Source organism: Tamandua tetradactyla, chromosome 20, assembly GCF_023851605.1.
Source record: "Tamandua tetradactyla isolate mTamTet1 chromosome 20, mTamTet1.pri, whole genome shotgun sequence".
NCBI lineage: Eukaryota > Metazoa > Chordata > Mammalia > Pilosa > Myrmecophagidae > Tamandua > Tamandua tetradactyla.
In genome coordinates this window covers 35,229,000-35,255,869 of record NC_135346.1, presented here as the reverse complement: position 1 = coordinate 35,255,869, position 26,870 = coordinate 35,229,000, and the positions used below count along the sequence as shown (strand labels likewise).

Below are 26,870 nucleotides of genomic sequence, written 5' to 3'. Positions count from 1 at the left end.
TTTTATTCCATATGTTCTACTCGTCTGTTGACAAGGTAGATAAAAGGAGCATCAGACACAAGGTTTTCACAATCACACAGTCACATTGTGAAAGCTATATCATTATACAATCATCGTCAAGAAACATGGCTACTGGACTCTACATTTTCAGGCACTTCCCTCCAGCCTCTCCATTACATCTTGACTATATGTTCAGCCTTTTGAGGAACTGTTACACTATTTTCCAAAGCAATCATACCATTTTATACTCCCATTAGCCATGTATCAGAGCTACAATTTTTCCACATCCTCACCACACTTATTATCATCTGTCTCCAAATTAATTTTACGCCTATTTTCCCCTCAGACCATGATCAAATCAGGGATTTTGCATTGCATGTAGTTGTCATATCTCTTTCACTTTCTTTAATCTGGATCAGTTCCTCGGCCTTGTTTTGCCTTTCATGATATGACATTAAAAGAATAAAAACAAGGTTTAGTCCAAGAAAAGGGACTTGTCCCTCATTTTGGTGGGATCCCAAAGCACCTTTCTCTTACTCACTGCATCCACAACTTGGAGGCACTCCCCAGAGAGATAACTGCGCTAGCCTTATTAAAAGTTCTGGCTGGAGGTCAATGTGGTGCCGAGCAAAATGATCTCATGGCTCTTAATTGGGAAATATTTCTCAATGTCTTTAAGGCTTCTGTTCAGCCTTAACAGAGAGCTCAGCAGAGGGGCAGCAGGTCAGGTGGAGGTGGAGGAGAGTGCGTCCAAGGGACACTGGGGAACTCAGGTCGCCTGCCTCAAACTGACCCATGGTAACACATGTCCAGCTGGCTTGTCTTGAGTGCTGGAGTTAATTGAGGTTTCTGAACTACAAAAGAGCACAGCACTGGAAAATATACCCACCACCCCCACCACATTAATGAGCTCTGACATCCATCACATTTTAGACTGCAGCTAATTAAATATTCCACAGCTTGTCCAATAGAGATGAAGACTTGAAGCACTGAGCTGAGGGGAACAGCATCAGGGAAATTGGTACCTCATCCTGGCTTAGCCATTGATTCCCTGTGTGATGCCCATCAAGTGAATCAACCTCTCTGGGTCCCCTCCCCCATCTATAATGTATATGGGGGGGTGGAGAATAACGTGAGGTTTACTCTAGGGGATGTTCATTCTAGGCAGAATACTGTCAGTTAATTCCACTGAAAATAATTCAGACTCTTTTTCAAAGGTTATGACAGGAGGAAGTAACTGCAATTTAGCTAAAGTCTACAAGGTAACACTACTATCAGTAACATACATGAACTATATCTTCACATTTATGTAGCATTACATGGCTCTTCTACATACATTATCTCATTCATCCCCATGTGAGGTAAATAGATGTAAATAGGGGTTGAGTTTTCATCCCTATTTACAGATAAAGGTTTGCAGACCTGAGGTTCATTCATTCATTCATTCATTCATTCAATCACTGCAATCATGAAGCACCCACCATGTACCAGGTGGTGTGCCAGGCGCTGGGGATACAACAGTAAGCCAGACAGGTAAGTTTTTGCCCTTGTGAGTTTTCAACTGGGCAGGAAAGACAAACAATTACATAAGGAACAACAGCTGAGGGATTCTACATAGGGGCACCTCACCTAGGCTAGTAATTTGTCATAGTTGTCATTCACAGAGTGCATAGTGGGGCTGAGACCTCTGACTCCTAGTTCAGGGCTTTTCCCATTCTACCAAGGTGGTGACAAATATATGTCTCTGGTAGTAGGAATAAAACTCTTGCACAGGGACACTTGACTGGTGAAGAAGGACAAGGAAGCACTTTCTTCCACTGTTGGCACCAAATGAATGAACTACAGGGCTTGCGGGTCTCATCTCCTAAAGAGATAAGAGGTAGGGCAAGATTCCCAAGGGACTTCAGGTTTTGAACAACCTCCCTGGGGTCCTTGACCCCATCAGCAATGTTTGATTCTGCAGGACCAGTTCCAAGAGGCCCATGGTGGGACATCAGGTCCCTCCTACTCTGTGGGCCTCAGTTTTCCCACTTACACAGTGAAGAGGCTGAACTAATGCTTGGTTTTTAGCTCTAACCCATCTATGAACATTCAAAACTTTCTGTTTTTGTTTGCTAGCTGCCGGAATGCAATATACCAGAAATGGAGTGGCGTTTAAAAAGGGGAACTTAATAAGTTGCTAGTTTACAGTTCTAAGGCTGAGAAAATGTCCTAATTAAACAAGTCTATAGAAATGTCCAATCTAAGGCATCCAGGGAAAGATACCTTGGCTCAAGAAGGCCGATGACGTTCAATGCTTCTCCCTCAGCTGGAAGGGTACATGGCCAACATGGCAGCATCTGCTGGCTTTCTCGTGGCTCTACAAAAAGGGGCTCTCTCCAATATTTTCTCTTTTAAAGGTAATGGGTGGAGTCAGAACTCCATGGAAGCTATCTGGTCAAAAGTTACCATCCACAATTGGGTGGGTCACATCTCCATGGGAACAATCAAAATGTTCCCACCCAGGAATATTGAACGAGGATTAAAGGACATGGCTCTTCTAGGGTCCACCACAGATTCAAATCGGCACATACCACTCTTTGGACCCCCAAAAGACACGTTCTTTCCAAATGCAAAATACATTCATTCCATAACAGTATTAGAAAGTCTTAAACCATTTCAGTAATAATACAAATCCAATACAAAGTCACAAACAGTATAAAAACTCATCAAAGTCATTACAGGCATGGTCTATCCTAAGGCAAAATTCTCCTCTGGACCTATAAAAACTCAAAATGCTGCCAGCATACAAAGGAGGAACAGTCATAGGCTACATACACATTTTCATAGGAAGGAAGGAACACAGGGGTCAATGGACCCAAGCAGTTTAAAAAACCTGCAGGGCAAAGTCCATTGGATTTCAAAGTCTGAGAGTCATTTATCTTCAAGGCTTTAGGAAGTGGCAGTCCCACCCTTTCCAAGGGCCTACACAGTGGGTTGCCTCTCTCCGAATGCAACCTTGGTGGATACTGGGAGACCACCTTTTTCTCGGCTCCACCATCTTCAAGGATCTTGGCTGTACCAGGGCTCTCTGCCATCTCCGGGGCAAATGCTCAACCCCTCCATGTGGTGGCAGCCAGGCTCTCCCCAAACCCCAAGGAATGTGTTTCATCCTCTTCAAGGCCTGAGGAGGCATGACTCTTCCACTATAATGAGGTGCAAGGCCCATCTTCTGCCTTTAGGACAAACTCCCCCGCTCTACCTCTCCAAGGGCTTAGGTGGGTCCACTTTCCTGGCCTGAAGCTTCTTGACTTCAGACCCCATTCTTGAGTTATTTTTCCTCCAATTTGTCCCTTCTCTGTCCCTCTCAGTCCTAACTGGCAGTGGTTCTCTTTATACAGATCCTATAACACTCTTGTTGGCTTTCTATGCAGTAGTCTTGGATTGTGCCCATCAGACATAAAGAGTTTCCACAAATCCTTCCTGGATAACTCCATGTCCGATGCTTGTTTTCTCTGAAATGGCTGACTGGTTCCACATTTGGTTAAATCCTCATGTGGGGCACCACTCTCTGGATTCTCCCCTCCTGGAAACCCAGAATTTTCCAGAACATCAATTTCTGGTTTCTTTGTACCCAAGAGTTCAGTTCTCAGCTTATCTCTTTCCTGTTGTATTTCACTATAAGCTGTGAGGAGAAACCAGGCTGCACTTTCCACATTTAATTTGGAGATCTCTTCTGTTAACTATCCAAGCTCATGGATTTTAAAGTTTGTCTTCCAGCCAAAGTCACTAGTCAATTTTGCCAGATTATCTGCTATTTAAACAAGGCTCCTCTTCCTTCCAGTTTGTAATAACATGTGCCTCATTTCTGTATAGTGCCTGGCCAGAGGCATCCCTAGAGTCCTCGTTTCTACCAACAATCTCTTCAAAGCATTCCAGGCCTTCTCTATCAAGTGCCTCACAACTCCTCCAAAATCTTCTCCTTATCCATTTAAAAAGCTGTTCTAACAAGTTTGGTACTTGCAAACTGCAGCAGTACCCCACTCTCCAGTACCAAAAACTTTTTTAGTTTGCTAGCTGCTGGAATGCAATATGTCAGAAACGGAGTGCCTTTTAAAAATGGGAATTTAATAAGTTGCTAGTTTATAGTTCTAAGGCCAAGAAAATGTCCCAATTAAAACAAGTCTACAGAATTGTCCAATCTAAGGCATCCAGGGAAAGATAGGCTGATGACGTTCAACGTTTCTCCCTCAGCTGGAAGGGCACATAGCAAACATGGTAGCATCTGCTGGCTTTCTTGTGGCTCTACAAAAAAGGGGCTTTCTCCAAAATGTTTTCTCTTTTAAAGGTAATGGGTGGAGTCACAACTCCACGGAAGCTATCTGATCAAAAGTTACCGCCCATATTGGGTGGGTCACATCTCCGTGGGAACAATCAAAATGCTCCCACCCAGGAATACTGAATGAGGATTAAAGGACATGGCTCTTCTGGGGTCCAAGACAGATTCAAACCAGCACACTTTCTTTCTTCCTTTTTCCACCAAAAGCCAAAGACAATGCACAAACTGGTGAATCTCAAGAATGGCTCATAAAATGAATTTAATAGTGTCAGAAATCTTTATTGACCGCCAAAGTCAAATTCGTCAAGGATGATTGGCTGAACACTGCTGTTTAATAATGGGTTCCCCCATCCACCCAACCTCATCCTCCTTTGCACTTAAGAGGGCCATCGCCTTAACTCATCCCAAGAGATGGGGAGAGAACGGCCAGTGTCTACACTTTCTTGCAGAGGCTGGTTCATAAGGCAATACTTACACATTCCCTTTAATCTGACATTGCATAAGATCTATTATACCAGTTAATTAAATTGTAACTGCTTTATACATTGACTTCTGGTTGTGATCAGCATCTAAATTTACAGATCCATGAGGCCGCATTGACTCATGTGAAGAAGCTAAATAATATTCATTTAAAAGAGCATTAAATTGTGCAGAACCATCATGAGCAGTCAATAAAGGCTTCATGTTAAACAGAATTTAAGGAGATGGTATTTGCTACTTTACTCCCTTGAGAAACATATGCTTTTAAAAGTTATTTCCTACTCCTGAATTCCCTGTGACTGGAGTGGTTTTGACAATTTTCTGATTTGTTTAAAATGAACAATTATAAAACTTTGTTAGAGGCATTTGCATTAATTTAAAAGGGGGTACATCTTGGATTCTGCCACTGTCATAAAGGGAAAAGAGACAGGAGCCTAATTAAGTAACAAAGCCTCAGCCAGCAACCTCGGTTCTAGAAGCATAACCTCCTTTGCCAGGCGCGGGGCAGATGACTGGTGTCCTCTTGCTCCAGCCTCCTCGGCCTAATTCTCCCGCCTCAGTGAGGAGCGCTCCGACAGTGCCTGGAATAATTATGTAATTATGGGCAGCTAAAACACCTCATCCATGAAGGACGAGGATTTGGATTCTTTCAAATACGGGAAGCAGAATCAAAGGCACCAGGGGGTAGGTTTTTTGGGTAGGTTTTTCTGGGGGGTGGGAGGACTGTTTGAACTTTCTTTTTTGCCTAAAGCACATACCCTTCTCAGAGGGGAAACAACTGCTTTTGACAAGGACAGGAGGCCCAATAGGCCAAAGCGGCCCCTATGCTCACCCAAAAAATCAAATAAAACACTCTCAAATACCTTGCCAAACAAAAGCCAATTTTGTTTGTTTCTCCCCTTCATGTATGTGTCTTTCTTGGGCCTAGATTATCAAGTCCTCTCTGTCCTGAAAGAAAAGATACAGATTTAACAAGCAGGGATGATGAGTTCATGAATCTTATATTCTCTTGACTTAGAACAGGGACTGGAACACAGAAGGGGCTCAATAACGGTGGCAGTTATACTTCGGTTCTTTGTGTTGTTCTGCTTAAATCTAACTTTGCTAATGTCAAAGGCCAAAGAAGTAACCATTCTTCAGAACATTCAGAGGGCAGGGCTCAGCATGGGTAAGTATTGTGAAAAGCACAAGCCTAAACTCACAACTTAAAGCCATGCTTTTCAAACAGCATTCTAGGAAGGCTTTGGGCTTCAAAAAAGAGGTAACTCCAGGGGGCTGTTAAAGGGAAAGAGGCATGAGGAGGCTAGGGCCACTGTCCTCATCCCACACCCATTTCTATAAAAATAACATGCTTCTACCTGCTTTTCATGCTAGACCTTCACAAAAAATAAGTTTTCAAGGAAAAGTTCCTGCAACTAGATATTCATTCATCTCAAAGATCTCCCACTAGAAAACTTATTAATGATAAAGGGAGAAATAATAATTTTACGTTAGAGAAACATGACAAGGCATCACCATAACCTGATGATCAGAGTTAACCTGACTGGTAATAAGATCTCATATGTCCCCGAAATGATGTGCTGAGAAGGCCTCAGCATCACTTCTGTGGTCTTCAATCCAAATGCACAACCTCGCATTAACCATAAGAAAACGTAAGACAAACCCAAATTGAGGGGCAGTCTACAAAATAGGGGCTACTGTTTTCAAAGTGTCAAAGTCATAAAAGACAAAGAAAGATGGAAGAAATGTCACATACTGGAAAAGGCTAAGGAGACAAGACAACTAAATGTGATGTGGGAACTTAGGATTGGATCCTGGAGTAGAAAAATGACATTGGTGGGGAAAACCGGCAGTTCTCAATTAAGGCTTATCCATCAGTTAATAATATTGTATCAAAGTTAATTTTGGGTCTACAAAATTGTACTCTGGTTATGTAAGATGTTAACATTAGGGGAAGCGGGGTATAAAGAACAAAGAATTATTTTTGCAGCTTTTTGTAAATCTAAAAGAGTTATTTTGGCAACTTTTTTGGTAAATCTAATACATTTCCCAAAGAAACATTTTAAAAAATGTTTCTACAACTAAATAAGGTTTGAAAATCATTGTTCAAGAAAAAATACACTTGGGCTTTTCTTATATTAATCTTTAAATGTGACAGGAGCAGACCTCACTGCTAATCCATCTACTGTTGAAAGCCATGGAGTAATGGCATCTTGAAAGGCCAGGTCAGAGTGTGCTGTTCCTGCCTGAAGGAAAAGTCCAAAGAGCAGGAAACAAAGAATCATGCACAGTGAGGAGCAGGCTGACCATTACACATGAGTGTCAAGAAAGCAAAGAAAACCCACATCCTTATAAGTGACAACGGTCATGGGCTAGAATCAGTGACCATACTGTGGATGACCCATTTATTTGGTGGTCAGTGTTCCAAAGACTTCACTATTCTCTTCCTAGCATGAGACCACACTGGACGAGTCAAATAGCCTTTGAACTTATTTTTTAGAAAAAAGAACAGACTTTTTGTCCTGCCAAGTCTACTGATTTAGCCGTATGTGCAAACTTTAATGTTATTCACTTAAAAAGTTTCAGTAGCTGGTTCCCCTGGTAATGTTCAATTATTCTCCAGCTTAAAGTAAAGCTCAAGCATTGATGGAAAACTGCTAAATAAAAACATAATGAAAAAAAACAAAAACAAAAGACAGTACTGTAGCTTTGGAGACAGCTGGTGAAAGGGCAAATAGTCTCAGTAGTCTCGGAAGTAGACATGAGAGGTCTACTTCTACCTGAAGGCACATGGATATGAATTGGGGGAAGGGATAGAAGAGAAGGGGAAGGTGGAAACTGGAGAGTAGCCTGAATCAGCTCAGGTTTCATCTAAAATATTCCTAAGAATTTTGCATTCTAGTCCATAATGTGTCCATGTTTATTTTATACGAAAATTAGGGTTCTCTGCCACCACTCAGATCCTGAAAAGAAGGGTCCTGTTTATTCTGTGGTTCTTCACTCGTGCTGGCCCATACCCTAACTTCTAGAAACATGATGCAAAATGGTTTACAAAAAATTAATTTATGTTCATTGTATCAGTGTATTCTACTAGTGCAAAGAAGTGTTTTAAAAGTAAATCCCCTCCCCCACAGATTAAAGTTTTAAAAGCACAAAAATTTGTACAAAATTCAATCATCCAAAAAACCTCATTCCCTAATGACATCAGATAAATGAAGCAATAATGTACCAGGAAGTTGTGTTAAGACTCTAGGAAATCTATATTATACATATAGTAGTTAAGCATGATAAAGAAAGCTCTTTTTTGTTTCTATCATGAAAAGTATGGGTTTGGCAAATGTCCCAAAGGTCCTTTTTCTTTTGAAGAGAATATCTAAACTGTTGATAACAGATTATCTGCTTTAGAAGTGGTGTCAAAATTCTGTATTTGGCCTCTTTTATTTTTCCTTGAAAGATAAGATCCTTGTTGATGGTGTTTTTTGTCTTCAGGACACTTAATATTAAAATGTATTAAATATAACAGCAGGCAATTGCCTGGCCAATCCACGCTCCCCCCTCTTCCTGGAGCTTACCACACCTTATCTTGGGGAACGAGCCTTCTCCCAGTCCATGAGATTTGGGGAGGGGCTGGCATCTCCTTCAGTTCCATGAATGGAGACTTGATCCACGTGCGGCCAAAAGAGTAAGTTATCCTCCTGACCATGATCAAAGCTTTAGAGCGAAGTGCATGAAAGTGCAGGAAAGTGGGCACAGAAGGTTGGTTCAGTGGCTTTGACTGCAAGTATTGGGAAAGAGCCTCTCTCTGCTGGGCTGCCAAAAAGCCTGGAGGCCTCTAACAACCATGAAGGGAGAGCCTGTCTGAGGAGAAGCAAACAGTACCAAGAAGTTACTGAAGACATCTACGTCCGTGGAACCAACCATGCCTGAATGTAGTAAATCTTGTGTCCTTTCGGTGACGTAAACCAATAAATTCCCTTTTTACTTTTAAGTTCACTGTATCTTATTTAGCAATAAAAAGATCATTTTAAAAAGATAGGGGTGGGATGAAGAAGAGGAAGTCTCTGTTTCTATTCCTGTCTCTGACACGTTTTATGTTCAGAGATAGGGATAGTGGGCATGGTGTATTCCAGACACAAGGCATCTCTAAGCAAAGGAGCAAGGAGGTAGAAATCAGATGTGTGTAGCAAGTTCTAGCAATAGCAAGTAGTCCTGTTTGGCTACCCAATGGCTGCATGCAGAGAACAGTAGGAAACAGAACTAGAAAATGTATGTTGAGAGCACACTCTGGAAGTTACAGTATGCCAGGATAAGATATTTATATTTAATCTCAGGCAGAAGAGAGCAAATGTTTCTGAACAAGGATTCACACGTGGACTGAGTGTATTACTATAGTCATTTCCTATTCTGACTCCTTCCTCTTTCCTAACACAACCCCGATTCTGTCCAGTTATCCATCCTGGATGGTTTCCTGGTCTATCTGTGATATCTGAACCCACAGCAACCATTCTTGGGATAATGTGGGACTCTACCCCTTGGAGAATGAGCTGAGTATGGCAGAGCAGAAAGATAGAAATATGGATCTCAGATGATGCTGCTGAGCCACTAAATCAATTAATTCCACAGATGCCCTTCTACCAGGTTTAGGTCATGTGAGATAATAAATCTCCATATTATTCAAATAGGTTGGGTTTTCCATTACTTGCAACTGAAAGCAGCCAAAATTATACATTGGGTTTGAAGGAAAAATAATTTAAAAAGCCTACCTATGAATGTTTAGGTAAGACTCCAAGAAATGAAGACCAAAATGTGTTTAAATGGTCTCCCTATCCTCAGCAGTCCAGAGGACTCATATCCCCTTTGGTTACCCTGAACAATCTTCCAGTTCTGCATAAACACATAGAGGGTTCCAGTAGACAGCGTAAGTTTGCCACTTAATCACAGTAGCCTAGCTGGTGTCAAGCTCTTAAAGGAGTTGATTCCAGAGACAGGGAGAAAAAATGAAAAGGAAATAAAATCAAGCAGCTGCCTGCAGAGAATGCCAGCTGCGCATGATTGATTTCCATGTAATCTCCACTTGTCTCCCCTGAATTTCTTTATCAGATCTCTGGCACTAGGTCTCAGGTAAGCATGATGCTGCTTATGCCTGGAGTGTGGTCAGGAAAATATATTCCCTTATCTGCCCCTGAAGGCCAGAGAGACCAGGAGAGCAAGAGAGGAAAGCTTTTCATCTCCTTGCCTAAACGTCATACTCAGGCCATAAGTCACTGCACTCAAGGTGGAAGGTCAGCCCTATCAGCTACTCTATTAGGAGTTTTCTCTCTCAAGCTGGTGAGCTCCTGAGCTCTGGGGAGGTTTGGGCCCATCATGGACACCTTCACTCTATCAACTGATCAGGATAGGTGTCCTCTGACAACAGGTGGCACATAAGTTCCTTCTATTGACTCATCCATCCTGAAGACCACAAAGGGAAATAAATTATCAAAGAGAACTTGAGATCACTAGTAGTGGGGATAGGGTGAAAAAGGAGTAGAAGCGAATGGAAAGATGGGGTGGGTTGTATCATTTCAAAGTGCCACCCTTTCACTTGTTTAATGCTTTTTACCTTGAATTAAATATTCTCTGATATTAATATTGGTGTGTACATTTGCATGGCATGTTTCTGCCCTCAAGTGCAAAGGGAACAAGAGAGCACCTAGGGTAGTGGTTCTTAAAATGTGGTTCCCATTCTAGCAGCATTAATACCTCCAAAAAACTTGTTGTAAATGCAAATTCCATCCCCTTTTCCCAGGCCTAGTGAATCACAACACTGAAGTGGCAGAGGCGAGGCTAGAACATGGCTCTGACTCTCCATCTAGGGTCTTGCCCATTGCCTTAGAAAAGCAAGCAAAACTGAAAAGTTATTTCAAACCCATTCTTAACCATTTTGAGCAGTTCTGCAAATATCCAGTTAACTTATCTAAAGTTAAGTCCGAAACATTTTCCTTCCTAATGTGGGATATTAAGACCATGGGATTCTCTTCTACTCTGATTCTCCAATATAGCCAGCATTAAAGTTCTCACATTCTGCCAGTGAGTGACCTATAGCCAGAAACCTGAGGAATGGCAGAGCAGTTAAAAGTAGGATCTTGGGAAAATAGACTTTCTGCATTCAGATCTCACCTATGTGACTTGTTTGTTGGTCACTATGGGCAAGTTTTTACCTTTCTGAACTGGTTTCCTCAGCTGCAACTTGGGACCTGTAGGTGAGGATGAACTGAGAGGATCCATGGTGGATCCTTAGCACATGGCCAAGTTCTCAATCCATGTGTGGTGGTTTTAAAGTATTATGTACCCCAAGAAAAGCCATGTTTTGGTCCTGATCCAAACTTGTGGGAGCATTCATTTCTTTTAATCTTGATTCAATACTGTAGGTTGGGAAGTTTTGATTAGATTATCTCCACAAAAGATGTGGCAGACCCAATTGTGGGTGTGACCTTTTGATTAAATGGAGATGTGATGCTACCCATGCAAGGTGAGTCCTGATTAATTTACTGGAATCCTTCAAAAGAGGAAATATTTTGGAGAGAGACAGAAACAACAAAAGCCTCAAAGCTAGCAGAGAAAGCAGATGTAGATGCTGGAGAACAGCTGCTTCAGAGAACAGAGACACAGATTTTGGAGATGCTTGGAGTCCAGCAGACATCACCATGAGACGTTAAACAAGCCAGAACCCAGAGAGAGCCAAGGGAAGCCAAGAGATGAAAGCCAGCCCTGGAGAAATAAAGTAAGGATCCCCCAAAAGAACAGAGGCTGAAGGCAAGGGGGTCCCAGAGCCAGGGACCAGCAGATGCCAGTCACGTGACTACCCAACTGACAGAGGTGTTTCTGACCCATCAGCCTTTCTTGAGTGAAGACAACCTCTTGTTGGTGGTTTAGTTTGAACAATTTTATAGGCTTAGAACTGTAAATCTGTAACTTATTAAATTTTCTTTTTGAAAAACCATCCTAGTCCTGGTATATTACATCTGGCAGCTTGTACACTAACACACCATGTTAACAGTCATTGCTTCCCCAACATCACCTTACCCCTTAATGCCCAATCCTGGCTGGTGACCAAGTCATGCTGACTCCACCTTTGTCAACTGTCTTCATATCTTTATCTTCACCTGTCCATTCCCATCACCTTGTCCCCTGGAACCACCACCCAAGTCTTTCAATAGTTCTCCCGGCCTACAGTCTCCCTTTAAGTCCATTCTACAGACTAACAGCTCATTGCACTTTCTAGACTGCAAAGCTGAGCAGCTCATTTCTCTTCCAGAAACCCTGCAGTGTCTCCCCAAGGTTGAGTTCCAGCTCCTGGGCAGAATGCACAAGGCCCCTGGTGATGCACACCTTCCCCACTGTTACTTCATCTTGGAGCCCCCATTTGACCCATGTTCTGTACAGAATTACTTCTGAGATCACAAAAACTGCTGACTCTTTCTCACCTCTGTGCTCTTGCTCCCCCTGTTCCCTCTGCCAAGGCTGCCCCCAATCCCATCTGCCTGGTACATCCATACTCATCTTTCCAGATAGAGCCCAGCACTGACACCTCCTTGAAGTTGTGTTTGCAGGTAGAACTGTGTCCCCTGCTTTGGACCGACTCCAGCTGCTGCATCTGCTGCTCTCACAGAAACTGTTCCACTTTACTGGGCTTACATGTTTTCACATCTGCCACCCTTGTTGTCTGTTGGATTATCACTCTATCCTGAGTGCTCTCCCTGGCCTAGAGATGGCATTTGGAAATTCTTTATGAAATAGATAAACACTGAGTCATAATGTGCCAACACTTAAACTTCCCTAATCCCACCAGTCCCAGTTCTGTTTTCTGAGCTCATGGGATACCTGTTTCTGTGTTTCCTAGGAAAGCTGTTCAGATGCTGGAATCCTACATCATTTCAAAGCAGTTTGAAAAGAAACACAATACAAACATGGCTGTGATCATGCAATGAGTACAGCAGACCCTATGAACAATACCTAACTATAGTAATCCATCTATCACCAGGTGATGGGTGGTCGGTCATTCAGTTCCTAGTATTTGCAAAATCCTTATTTAGGAAAAATGAGGATTCTCATCTCCTACTAGTTGTGGAATCAGGCAATGAAAACTAAGACCTTGCTGACATGGCCTGGGCACTGGACTAGGAGATGTGGATCCTCTGTGTGACGTGGGCAGGCCCCTTCCCCTGTTAGACTGCTATGGACTATAGGCTCTCCATGCGCCTCTAACAGTATCAGAATGTAAATGCTTTTTAGGTCACTGCTGAAGTGATGGGGACCAATCAATGACACATGAATGTCAGCAACAGCCATTTTTTTTGAGCACTTACAATGCACCAGACACTCTGCTAGGAGCTTTCATTCATCATCTCAATTGTTTACTATTAGGCAGGTGCTGCTATTACCCCATCTTACAGATGAGACATAAGTTAGGTCAAGCAACCAGTCCAAGGTGACTCCTGCCTGTGTTCTAGAGTTGGTACTCTTAACAGAGTTGACTTATTAAACTCTTAGGAAAACAACTTAAGGAGACAAGATAGGAAAAATTAAAAGATTGTAAAAGACCAGGAGTCAAAACAAAACAATGGAACAGACAGCCTATTCTAATTACTGTGTGGTGGTTACTCTGCCCCAGGGAGGCTGATGAGGAGGAGGGGGCCTTTGCCTGAGGCTTAGAGCATGGGTTCAATATTGGAGGCTCAGTTGGGGATAGGAAGGAGCCAGAACAATCTCAACATTCCAGACAGACAAGGTGGAGAAGATTGAGCCCGGACCATACCTTACTCCATGCACACAGAGAGGTTCTTTCCAAGCCTGAGCTCCTCTGCCTCCTGTACTGGGCTCAGTCCCCTAAGGATGGTGCTTGTCTCACCAATTGGGTGTTAGACCCTAGTGGTACTGCCCAGAGGCAGCCTGCCACTTGGTGAAGATTCCAAGAAGAGCAAGAATTGCTGGGGCTGAGGGTAGCTTCTACCACCCCATCAGGCAGGGGAGGGAAGGAGGGACTCCAAGCATTGCTCAGAACCCATACCAGTGAGGGAAAGCAGAATGAATGATATTCTGAGACACTCCTCACTTGGGGAAGCCATGGACTCACTCTGCCCCCACTTCAAAGGCTTTAACACAACTACTTTTGATTGGGATACAGCTCCAGGGAGATGATCTAATTAAAGATTCAAACATACAGTATTGAATAAGGATTATTTTGCCATTACAAATGGAATTTTGATTAAAACATGGCTTTTCTAGGGTCCATACATCCTTTCAAACCAGCACAGACTTGTACACAAAAAACTATATAACACTGCTAAAAGAAATCAAAGGAGATCTATATAGGTGGAAAGACTTTCTCTGCTCACAGATAAGAAGACTAAACATAGTTAAGACATCAATTCTCCCTAAGTTGATCTACAGATTCAGCACTGTACCAATCAAAATTCCAACAACCTACTTCGAAGATTTGGAAAAGCTAACTATCAAATTCATCTGGAAAGGAAAGAGACTCCAAACAGCTAAAAGCATCCTAAAAAAGAAGAACAAAGTGGGTGGATTAACACTCCCTGACTTTAAAACCTATTACAAAGCCACAGTGGTCAAAACAGCATGGTAATGGCACAAAGACAGAAGCATTGACCAATGGAATTAAATCAACAGTGAAGAAATAGACCACCAAATACATGGTCAACTGATTTTGACAAGGCCCCTAAATCCTCTGAAATGGGACAAAATAGTCTTTTCAGTAACTGGGCATGGAAGAACTGGATATCAATAGCAAGAGAATGAAAGAGACCCCTATCTTATACCCTACACAAAAATTAAACACCTAATATAAGAACTAGTACCATAAAGTTTCTAGAAGAAAATGTAGGGAAACATCTTCAAGACCTAGGAACAGGCGGTAGCTTCCTAAACTTTACACACAAAGCACAAGCAATAAAAGAAAAAAAAATAGATAAATGGGAACTCCTCAAAATCAAATGCTTCTCCACCTCAAAAGACTTAGTCAAAAGGTAAAGAGGCAGCCAGTTCAATGGGAGAAAATATTTGGAAATCACATATCAGACAAAGGTTTGATTTCCTGTATACAGAAAGAAATCATACAACTCAACAACAAAAGAACAAACAATCCAATTATAAAATGGGCTAAAGACATGAATAGGAATTTTTCTGAAGAGCAAATCAGATGGTTCAAAAGCACATGAAGAGACACTCATTTTCACTGGCTATAAGGGAAATGCAGATCAAGACTACAATAAGATACCACCTCATATCTACAAGAATGGCTGCTATTAAACAAACAGGAAACTGTAAATGTTGGAGAGGATGTGGAGAAACTGGGACACTTATGCACTGCTGGTGGGAGTGTATAATGGTACAGCCACTATGGAAGCCTAGCAGTTCCTTAGGAAACTAAATATCGAGTTGCTCTATGACCCAGCAATAGCATTACTCAGTATATACCCAGAAGAACTGAAAGCAATGATACAAACAGACATTTGCACACCGATGTTCATAGCAGCATTATTCAGAATTGCCAAAAGATGGAAACAAACTGTGTTAGTTAGATTCAGTTGTCAACTTGGCCAGGTGAGCATACCTAGTCTTGTTGCTGCAGACATAAGCCAGCGATACGTGAACCTCATCTGTTGCCAATTACATCTGCAGTCAGCTAGGAGGCGTGTCTGCTGCAATGAGTGATGTTTGACTTAATTGGCTGGTGCTTAAATGAGAGATTGCAACGTAGCATTGCTAAGCAGCTAGGCATTCCTCATCTCAGCACTAGCAGCTCAGCCCAGGCCTTTGGAGATGCAGAAAGAAGTCACCCCGGGGAAAGTTGTTGGAACCCAGGGGCCTGGAGAGAAGACCAGCAGAGACCATCCTGTGCCTTCCACGTAAGAAAGAACCTCAGTGGAAAGTTAGCTGCCTTTCCTCTGAAGAACCAACAAAATAAATCCCCTTTTATTAAAAGCCAATCTGTCTCTGGCGTGTTGCATTCCGGCAGCTAGCAAACTAGAACACAAACCAAATGCCCATCAACAGATGAGTGGATCAACAAAATGTGGTATATACATATGATGGAATATTATGCAGCAGTAAGATAAAATGACATCCTGAAGCACATGACCAGATGTATGAGCCTTGAGGACATAATGCTGAGTGAAGTTAGCCAGACACAAAAGGATACTGTATGAGCCCACTTTTATGACCAGCATAAAGGTATAATCAGAGGCTTATAATATGGAAGATAAGGGACTTATAGATACATAGAAGGTAGAGATGGGTGAACCATTAATTAATGAGTTTGAACTCCAGTGTAAGGGAATAGATAGGACTGTAGGTCTAGAAGTAATATTACTGTGTTGAAGATGAACAAGATTGAAAGGGGTTGTATAGACCTACATGTCCAACTGACTCATACTAGAAATATGAATAAGTTCTTGCAAGAATTACTTCAAAGATATGATTTTTGTATAAAGAGTGTTTAAGTACAGGGTATGGGGGAAAACTGCTATTGCATGCTATGAGCTACGTTCAAAAGGAAACCATCAGCACTATGACAGCAACAGGAGAGGTAAATAATAGGCACAAGAGTTAAGCGGAGGTTCAGAGTTTCTATTTGGTGAGGGCGTGTTTATTTATTTTCTGTCTCTTGGGAACAATGAAATTATCCAAAATTGAGAATGTTGATGGACTGTGGACTTTGGGCCTTCTACATAATGCCTGATGAATGCAGGTGGCTGAAGGATGCATTGATGGAGTAGTAGATGGTCAGTGATGGTGTATACTTATGAACAAAGGCTGTGCTCCTACAAAAAGGAGCAATGTCGTGAGGCATGCAATGATATGAATGAACCTGTGGGACATTTGGTGAGACAAAATAAGCCAGAAACAAAAACACAACGATGGAATGGTCACCTTTAGAAAATGCTTATAAGAAATCAGAGGCCTAGATTGTAAGCTTTTAGAGCAGACACATTAAGTCCGGAGTGGTGATTATTATTTCTGGATTTTGAAAGGCTGTTTTATATATATAATCTGATATTTAGAGATAAGAAAGAAGCCAAATAGGTTGGGGTTAAAGTAATTCAGAACATAGGGGTAAGGAAGACAGTGTCTATATTTTAGAACCACACATACTCTTTGAGACCAATGAAAGAAAGGTTTATTTGATCTGGAACTGAAATTTTCTGTAGTGCATAATCTAGTTCAACCTATCTGTATAGCTCATTTGAACAACTGAAATACAGGAAGCACAGAATAAGAAAGAGGCCCTTTAATCCTATATAGATTATAGTAATGCCTGGAAACATCCTACAGTATATTAACCAGATAATCACAAAGTATTGAAAAAGTCCCCTGAGGGAGGGGAGAAAGCTACGGAACAATTAAACTTTACCATCAGGGAATCCCTGATACTGTGTCAAACTTCAGGGATACCCAAATCAATAGGCCATGCCCTCAATCATGAGACTTACTCTTGTGATGCTTATGTCAGTAGCGGAGAAGCTTAGACTACCAATAGACACACCTGAGAGTTACTTCTGGAGGACCTCTGTTGTTGCTCAGATGTGGCCTCAGTTTCTCTAAGCCCAATTTTGCAAGTGAAATCATTGCCTTCCCCGCTACGTGGGACATGACATTCAGGGGTGAAAGTCTCCCTGGTAACATGGGAGATGAGTCTCAGGGATGAATCCAGATCTGGCACTTTGGGATCAACAATTACATGCTGACCAAAAACAGGAAAAGTATAATTGATAAAGTATCAGTGGCAGAGAGAGTTCAAATAGAGTTGAGAGGCTACTCTGGAGGTTGCTCTTAGGCAAGCTTCAGGTAGACCTTACTACCTATCATAACCTGCCAAACCCCCAGCCAGGACCATTCCAGCCAAACCTAAAGAACACCTAGGGCAATATATAAGACTCCACAAGGGTTCCAGGCACTAGAGTGACTTGCCAGAAATCTACAACCTCAAGATGGTTCTTGGTCCAGATAAGACTGAAAACTAGCCCAGCCTCCCTAGCACATCAGATAGTTCCATCTCCCTACCCCATATTAGTGACAGACCCTTCCAATAGCAAAAATTTAGAATTGCCATAGCCCAAACAACTCCAATGAGAGGTATGGAAAGATTAAAAGTGATGGTGGAATTATACAGAGAAGATAGGACTTAACAAATGAATATGAATGCTGAATCATTAAACTGATATTTCTAATTTTAGTCTCCAGTAATTTAGAGCAGCTAGAAGTAAAAACCTAAAATTGTGAAATTGTAACCCATGTCAAAGTCTGAAATATGTTCTACAACTAATTGTGGTGCTGTGCTTTGAAATTTATAGCTTTTTTGTATATATGTTATTTTTCACAAAAAAAGAAGGAAAAAAAGTGGATTGTGATGATAAAAAGTATTTAAGCCCTCTAGCCTCCTATATTCTGGGGTTAGAAGGAAAAGTATGAGCGGATCGTATGGTAGCCCATGAAAAACTCTGGGATCTGTTCTGTAACCACTTGTTGAAGAGTGCTTTGAAACTATTGCTTTTTTATTTCTTTGCTTTGTATATATGTTATACTATATAACAATTAAAAAAGTTAAAAAACAACAGTAACAACAACAACAAAATATATATACACCAGGGCGGTGCATGGTGGCTGTGGTAGCTAGATTCAGTTGTCAACTTGGCCAGGTGAGTGTACCTAGTTTTGTTGCTGCGGACATGAGCCAATGGTACGTGAATCTCATCTGTTGCTGATTTACATCTGCAGTCAGCTAGGAGGTGTGCCTGCTGCAATGAAGGACGTTTGACTTAATTGGCTGGTGCTTAAATGAGAGACATCAATGTAGCACAGCCTAAGCAGCTCGGCATTCTTCATCTCAGCACTCACAGCTCAGCCCAGGCCTTTGGAGATGCAGAAAGAAGTCACCCTGGGGAAAGTTGTTGAAACCCAGGGGCCTGGAGAGAAGACCGGCAGAGACCATCCTGTGCCTTCCCATGTAAGAAAGAACCTCAGTGGAAAGTTAGCTGCCAGAACTAACAAAATAAATCCCCTTTTATTAAAAGTCAATCCGTTTCTGGTGTGTTGCTTTCCAGCAGCTAGCAAACTAGAACAGTGGCTCAGGGGCAGAATTCTTGCCTGCTACCCCAGAGATCCGGGTTCTATTCCTGGAACCTGCCCATGCAAAAACAAAAAACAAAAAACAAAAAAACTTTAGATAGATAGATAGATAGATTAGATGATAGATGATAGATAGATAGATAGATAGATAAAGACATATACACACACACACACCCAAAAGGGGGGGGGGAATGGATAGCTATCAAAATATAACTATGCTCATCTGCCATGTAGGAGACATGGGTTCGATTTGTAGCCTACACACCCCACCACCACAACCAAAAAAATGTAACTGTGATTATCTCTGGACAGCTGTAATCACTAGGAATTTTCTTATTGTGTTTGGGCTTATCTGCATTTTCTAAACTTTCTACAAGATTATATTGCTGTTGGGAAAAAAAAAAGAGAGAAAATCTTACCCCTACCTCCAACATCTATCCCTCAAGTTTCTTTCCGTAGTCCAGTGACTGGGTCAACTAATCTTGCAGCTCTATTCCTCCTGGTGCCCAGCATTGCAAGGAATTCACACTCCCCAGGGATGGGATGGGGCAGGACCTGTCCAGAGGGGCCTCATCTGATAGGCAAGAACACATTCTTTCCAAGCACATTTCCAGAAAGAGCAGCAGTAGAAAGTGAGAGTGACAGAAGCCTGAAATAGACCACCAGGCAGAAGTCTGTGGGGCTCAGGATCTTGGCAATGGATCCACTCAAAGTAACACCTTCAATCATTCACTGAGCATTTAAGCTTTAGGCTGCACTGGGGAGCTATCCTGAATGCATATCTAAGTCTTATCTTATCTCCACAACCTTAAAAAGCAGATATTTTTCCCCCAAGGTACAGATGAGGACACTTGAGGCTCTGCCGTATTTGCCTGGGTCTCACAGTCAGGAAGTGGCCAAGGGAGAGCCAAGGCAGGTGTGCCAGTTTGAATTTGTGGACCCCAGAAAAGCTATGTCCTTTAATCCTCATTCAATATTGCTGGGTAACAGCTTTTAGATTATCTTCATGAAGATAGGACCCACCCAAATTGTGGGTGGTAACTGTTGATTAGACGGCTTCCATGGAGTTGTGACTCCACCCATTCCAGCTGGGTCTTGATTAGTTTACTGGAATCCTTTAAAAGAGGAACGATTTTGGAGAGAGCAACAGAGCTACGACAGAGCCAGGAGAATCACAGAGCCCACACAGCCAGAGACCTTTGGAGAAGAAAAAGGAAAACACCCCCAGAGGAGCTTCATGAAACAAGAAGCCTGGAGAGAAAGCTAGCAGATGTCGTCATGTCCCTTTCCAATTGAGAGAGAAACCCTGAACTTCACCAACTTTTCTTGGGTGAAGGTCTGTTGTGGCTTAATTTGGACATTTCTATAGAGTTACTTTAACTGGAATATGTTCTTGGCCTTAGAACTGTAAACTAGCAGCTTATCAGATTCCCCTTTTTAAAAGCCATTCCATTTCTGGTATATTTCATTCTGACAGCTTGCCAACTTGGAACACCAGGGTCTAAGGTTGCCATGAGGCACAGGGAAACATCATCTTCTCATTGGTCTCTCAGATCTTGGTGTACCTGGCCTTAACCTCTCTCTCCATATCCAAAGAAACAGCTTTTGTGGACACAAGAGATTCATAAAATACTTAGATCTAACCCTAGGTGACTTTTCCCAATTTCCCAGACTCTGATCCCCAGCTGCAAAGTAGAATTGCTTTCAATCAATCCAAAGGAATTTATTAGGTGGCAAGTGTAAGCTCTCTACGTGCTGGAAAGGCTCACACAACTCAGGACACAAAGAACTATAAGAAATAGTTTGTGTTCTTAAGTGCCAAACATCTCATTGCAAACATAAGATGAAGACTGAGAGGCCCAAAGGAATTGTATCAAGCTGACTTTTATTGCATACTCCAACCAGGGATTAGGATCTCATTTACTAACACATCTGTGGTAGGTGTGACCATATATTAGACCTACCATACAAGTACATACCATACCATGCATTACGTACTTCTCTTCTAATCCTTATCATAACCCTGGGAGACAGGTTTTATTGTCTTCATTTTAGAGATGGCACCTATTATAGTTGGTTGCATTTGAGGGTTATTTTTGCACCTGTCTGTCACCCCCTCCAGATTGCAGGTCCATAAAGACAGGGATGGCATCCTCTTCAGGACTGTGTCTGTCACTGACCCAGTCCTGCACCTAATACATCATAAGCGTAAGTTATATGTGTGTCTGTGTATGTTATACCACACTACAAAGAAAGCAAAATATACTACAAGGGAAACAATCAAGAAAACTGAAAAAGGAGCCTCTAGATTCAGACAGATCGGGGTTTTAATGGCAGCTCTGCCATCTCCTAAATGTTTCTCCTGAAGCAACTGAGTCTCTTCTGAGCGCTTCAGTTTCTCTCCTGTTCTTGGAGATTAATAACAAACCCACATCCTAGGGAGGATATGAAGAATAAACAAGATTCATGGATATCACTTTCTGAGTGGAAGGCCTGGTATGAATTAATTGCTTATTAACATAAAAACATACATTATTACAAGGCCAGAAGGAGATGAACCCAGTGAGCAGGACACTGGATAAGTTATACCTGGAACACAGGAAGTTCTCCTTTCCAGCAGACTGTGAACTTGTTGAGGGCAGAGATGCTTCACTTATATCTGTAATGCCAGCACTAACCAAAACACAATGTTTAGTAAATAACTGATGATGCAGGTGACCTTAAGCAGCCTCCCCTGCCCAAGGACTCTGAGCTGTGCACAGAGGGACAGGAAGGTAGAGGAGAGAGTGAACCCCCTTCACCTGCAGCAGATGGGTCCTGAGCTGGTGTTCTCACCTACAAAATGGGGAAAAAGACAATACCTACCCCGCAGGATTGTAATGAGGGAGAAATGAAATATAATTGAAAAGCCTTCTACGTACCTGAGACCAATGAAGAGGAGGGAAGAATGACAATATAGGGAAAAAGTAGGCAACAAGGCTGGGAAGGCCTTGCATGGTGGACCAAAGAGAGGCATTAAGATAGAGGGCTTTGGAGCATACAATTAAAGGTTCAAATCCCAATTCTGACATTTACCAGCCTTGCAGTTTCACCTCACTGAGCTTCAGCTCCCCCATCTTTACAGGGAGGGAAATCACCTGGCCTATCCATGGGGTTGTTGTGAATCAAACATAAGGTATGTACAGCCCCTGGTACACAGTAAGAGCTCAACAAATGGTAGTTATGTTACAGAGGATACATTTTTTTTTCTGAAGGCCAAAGCCAAGCTCCTCAAACAACAACAAAGCTAAAGAGGAATCACTTTAGTGCAACTAAAATAATAGGAGAGCTGAAACTGTTTCCTAATGTTGACTATTTATGAGGCCAATTTTGGTTTCCGAGTGTTAATGAATCCCCCATGGCAGCCTCTGTGCAGCTCGGAGTCCAGAGAGTAGGGACTTGCCTTCCCCCAAGTTCTTCGATGCAACAAAGACACTTGCAGTGCTCAATCAGCATTTAATAATCATGGCAATAATCCCAACAATGATCAGGGTGAGGCGCAGAGGAAGAAAGAGAGATGCAGGTGGGGAGGAATAACACTTAAGCTATTCTGTTTCTTCAAGACAAACTTCTGCCTGAAATAGAGTAATTCAATCCGCATATTAATGTGGATTAGTAATTAATGATTAAAAATGCTTTCAACAAGGAAAGTGCTATAGCAAATTCTTAAAATAATAATAACAGGGTAAGTATGGAAAGGAAATAAGCTTGCCTCTTTTTTTTAACATTTAAAATTTTATGGTTGAAGGAAATGGAGAATGCTAGGAAAATTCACTTAAAGCACAAAAACATAAAATGCAAAAGCCTGTTGGGAGGTGACTTCCTCTGTGCCTGTGAACCCCTCTCCCTGCATTACCACCTGGTGTTGTGCCTGCTGGGACACTCGGTTCTGTGCTCCCTTCCAGACTCTGAATTCCATGAGGACAGAGGCTAGGTCCTCTTTATCTCCAGATCTCTAGCACCTAACACTGTCTGCATATAGGAAGTAACCAATAATGTGTAATGAAACAAATGTACGTCCCCAAAAGTCTTTGTTGAAAGAGGAGCATGAGAGCTGTGCAGAGTGACTTCCTTCCATAGAGTATGAAAGGGAGGGAAAATATAATAACTTTATGGTGGAGAAATCTGACAAATACTCAGCCAGGTGGCCAAGGTCAATGTCAACAGTGATAAGGCATGCACCCTTGATGTGAAGTGATGAAAATGCACTTTACCTCTGTGGTCTCCCTCTCTAAGACCCATAATCCCTGTCTAAGTATGAGAAAAACAAGAGACAGATCCCAGTTGTGGGACATTCTACAAAACACCTGGCCAGTGCATCTCAAAACTGTTAAGGTGATTCAAAACAAGGAGAGTCTGAGAAGCTGTTGCAGCAATGAGGAGGCAAAGGAGACATGATGATTAAATGTAATGTGACATCCTGGAGGGATTTTACAGACGGAGAAACAGGCCTAAGTAGGGAAGAGACCTGCTCAAGGTCTCTTGGGCAGCAGAGCCAGAACTATAATCTTCACTCACTCTTGATTCTCCCAGTAGGTAGGTTATTACAAGCATAATGATGAATTACATAATGGTGGAGATGGCATTCCTTTTCACACACAATGAATGTCCTGATTTTTTAAAAATTTGCAATTTAAATACAATTTCCCCTCCTCTGAAAACCCCCAGTTCCTCTTGACCAAAAATCCTGTATAGTTTGGTAGCTGAGCACCTTATGGAATCAAGAAATGCAATGGGCTGGAAGAATGGTCTTCAGAGCTAACCGAGAACAAACCCTTGCATTTGGGAGAGGAAAAACTGAGGCCCAAGTAGAGACAGTATTTTGCTGGTAGCCAGGTTAGTGTGTTGGTGGCACATTTAGCTCACACCTTGTGACTCGTCATGTCCAAAAAGACTACAAAAGAGAGACCCCATTTAGGACCATGGAGGAATTCCTGACAAATCCTAGATCCATCTTTGCCAACCTCGTGGCTGTAAAGGACACCTGTGAGGAAAATGGCTTGGTATCTTTTTGTCCCAGCCCCCCAGCCAGTGCCATGCAAAAAGCCCAGGCCTGGCAAGTGAAGGCCAACAGTGTCCAATTTGGGTGCATGGGGAGGGTACCTCAGCAGGGTCGGTAGACCACACTTCTCTGTGCGGGCCCCCTCCATCAGCCACCCTAGAGATCTAATTTTCCAGCTCGGAGTAGGGTACATTTTCTAAATGTGACCCTGTCTCTGTTATGAGAATCAAAGTGCTCTAACTGCAAGACCATAAATACCCAAAAGTGACGGCTAATGGCAGTGGCGGTTTGCAAAATGCCAAATGGCAGCGAGGAGTGGATGCCATAAATTACAGCCTGACTCCTTCATTCTCACTGAGGCGTTTTGTGGGTTTTTAGTGATGAGATCTGCTCTCAAGTGGATTTACAGGGGCTTCCTGTGAATTCAGGCAGAACTTTTATTTAAAAACACTCCTAATTGATGCTAAGAAGAAAACCAGAGAAGCCTACAATTTCAAGCCTAAAGCAAGTTTATTAAAAATGTATTTAATGTGTAATGACAAAAATGTGGAAAGTGGCCCATTTGAAGATGGATAGATTTAGTGTGACAGTGCTAATAATTATACTTGCAATAACAATGACAGCTAAGATGTACTGGATCAGGCATTGGGCTAAGCATCTTATTTACTATCTCATTGAAGGCTTGCAGTGGTTCCATGTGGTAGGTGCTAAGATTGTCCTTTCAGGTTCTGGGGAGCTAAGTCATTTGCTCCTCAGAGTGGAGATGTGAACACAAGGGGGTCTCATTTCAGAGCACAGGCTCTGGGTCCCCTCCCCCCTTGGCTGGTCTCCCTCCCATCGAAGCATACGTAAGAAGAAGCATACTGAGGTTCTCTGAACTACAGTCACTGTGTTCTCAGAAGTCTGTGAACCACATAAATTCAAATTCTGCAAATCTGTCATCAGCACAAAGAGCAAAAGGACAAATTTTTAGAAAATACAAAAGATTCCTATTGTTATGAAATTATGAACTCCCTAGCCTGTCTCTGCTACCTCCTGAATCATTTTAGCCTCAGTTTCTTTATTTATAAAAAGAGGGTGATACTAACTTTTGGCTGTTAAAGCAGTCAGGTGAGATAGCACGTGTAAAAAGCTCTTTGAAAAGCCCAACACACTGTACAAATTGTGAATAATGAAAACCCCCAGATCAAGTTCATTAAGTCCAGTGCTAACATTCATACTTTCAACCCTAAGGAAGGACCACTTTCCTCAACTCCAACGTGAACCTCCAAGCGTGCGCGCGCGCGCGCACACACACACACACACACACGCGCACACACACACAGAGCCTTTAAGGAATTCACAGGAGACCTGGGGCTCCAGGGAGAACAGTTTGAGAACTCCTGGGGTAATCACCCTCTAAGGTCCCTTCCTATATTGAAGCTCTAAGTCTGTGTTCATGTCTTTCCACCCTGTGAAGACCAAGGCCTCAGAGGACAAGTAACCTTGTGGTCTGGGAACACGCCATATGGGCACTGCCCTAATTAAGCAGTGTTTAGAGCTGCTGCTGTGGTCAACTGCCAATGGGTGGGACTTGAAGACTCAGTAATCAGACCAAGAGGGCACTTAACTGAACCCCACATTTAATTCTCATTTATTTGCAACTGGTTGGGGACATTCTGGGCTTTGAAGGGACCACAGCCTGGTGCTACTGCTAGTTGTCTAAGGAAATGTCTCCTGGTTCCGTGTCCTTTCATGGGTTTATTTCCTTTGGGAACTGTCCCACTTTCTCACTAAACTCTGCATCAGACCATTTCCCTCAGGCCTTGTTCTACTATTTTCTGACTTCTAGTAAAGTGTGGAAAGAAAAGTTATAAAATTATAGGCTCTCAGGGAGAGGATCTCAGATGCTAAAGGTTCTCTAACCCAACCCCCTACCCCACCTCTTTCTCCTACTTGACTTAGGGTCCCTCTAAAGTATTCCTGCCAAGGGGCTGGCCAGCCTCCACCTGAACCCCTCCAAGGAGAGAGAACTCCTCATCTCCTGAGGGAGCTTGTCATTTTAATGTCATTTTAATGAGTGGTTCAGAGTACAGGCTCTGATCAGTACAGATCTGACTGCATGTTTGTGGGACCCAGTGTAAAATGAAAACACGGGGCCCCTCATTCAGAAAGTATTAATTTCAAGACAGTAGTAGCAGAGCATTAAAACAAGGTGGTGCCCTTCTAAGTTTGAGGTCCTGTGTGAGCGCACTGGTCGTACATCCATCAAGTCCAATTCTGATGCCAAACCACTTGACCTCATCATAGCTTATTTTCTACATGATTAAAATGTAGGCCACAAAATCTATTTCATAAATTTGTTTCTGAGTACGATGTAAAGTATTTAGAACAGGGCACAGAGCAAACATTGTCATTTTTATGTCCGAGTTGCACATTAAGGAGGGAGAAAATAAGTACACAGCGATTTCTGTGACAGCTTTTCTGATATCTGCAGGCAGTGCTTATAGCCTCCTCTTCACCTGGAGCAAAGTTGCTGGCTCTTGCCACCACTGCTAGCCCCGTCAGCCATAGGTAGGAAAAAACATAAAATCATGGCCACCACCAAGGGCAGTCCAGGTCTTGTAAGGACTGATTTAAATAAAGTATATTTTTAAATGCTGCTATATGTTAAAAAAAAAAAAAAAAAAAAAAAAGGGCTGATAGAGGTAGCTCTACCTCAACTTTTTCACTGCAGGATCCTAAAAATGCCCAGTGGCCCCTTCAAAACTACCTTGATAAGATGGGAAGTCAGAGTAGAAAGAGATAGCAGTCTCAACTGATGGTGATTAAATTATCTCACTTTTGCATATTTTCAGAGAACATGCGACCGTGGGAATGTACTGCTAGAGCCCCTACCAGGGCCTTGGAAGGGAGGGCCTC

At 42.3% G+C, this 26,870-nt stretch overlaps 1 protein-coding gene across 2 annotated transcripts in view; it reads right to left on the bottom strand.

Annotated features, from left to right (window-relative positions):
* The window catches only part of GALNT10 (polypeptide N-acetylgalactosaminyltransferase 10), a 239,554-nt gene that overhangs the window by 169,441 nt on the left and 43,243 nt on the right, over positions 1–26,870 (bottom strand). Inside the window, exon 1 of one of the 2 annotated variants that reach the window (XM_077137483.1) lies at positions 5,662–5,718. The exons of the other annotated variant lie outside the window; for it this stretch is intronic. Coding sequence (XP_076993598.1) covers positions 5,662–5,703 — 42 coding nt within the window. The 5' untranslated portion in view covers positions 5,704–5,718. Of the gene's footprint in view, positions 1–5,661; positions 5,719–26,870 lie in introns of those variants that run through there. 2 annotated transcript variants of the gene reach the window in all.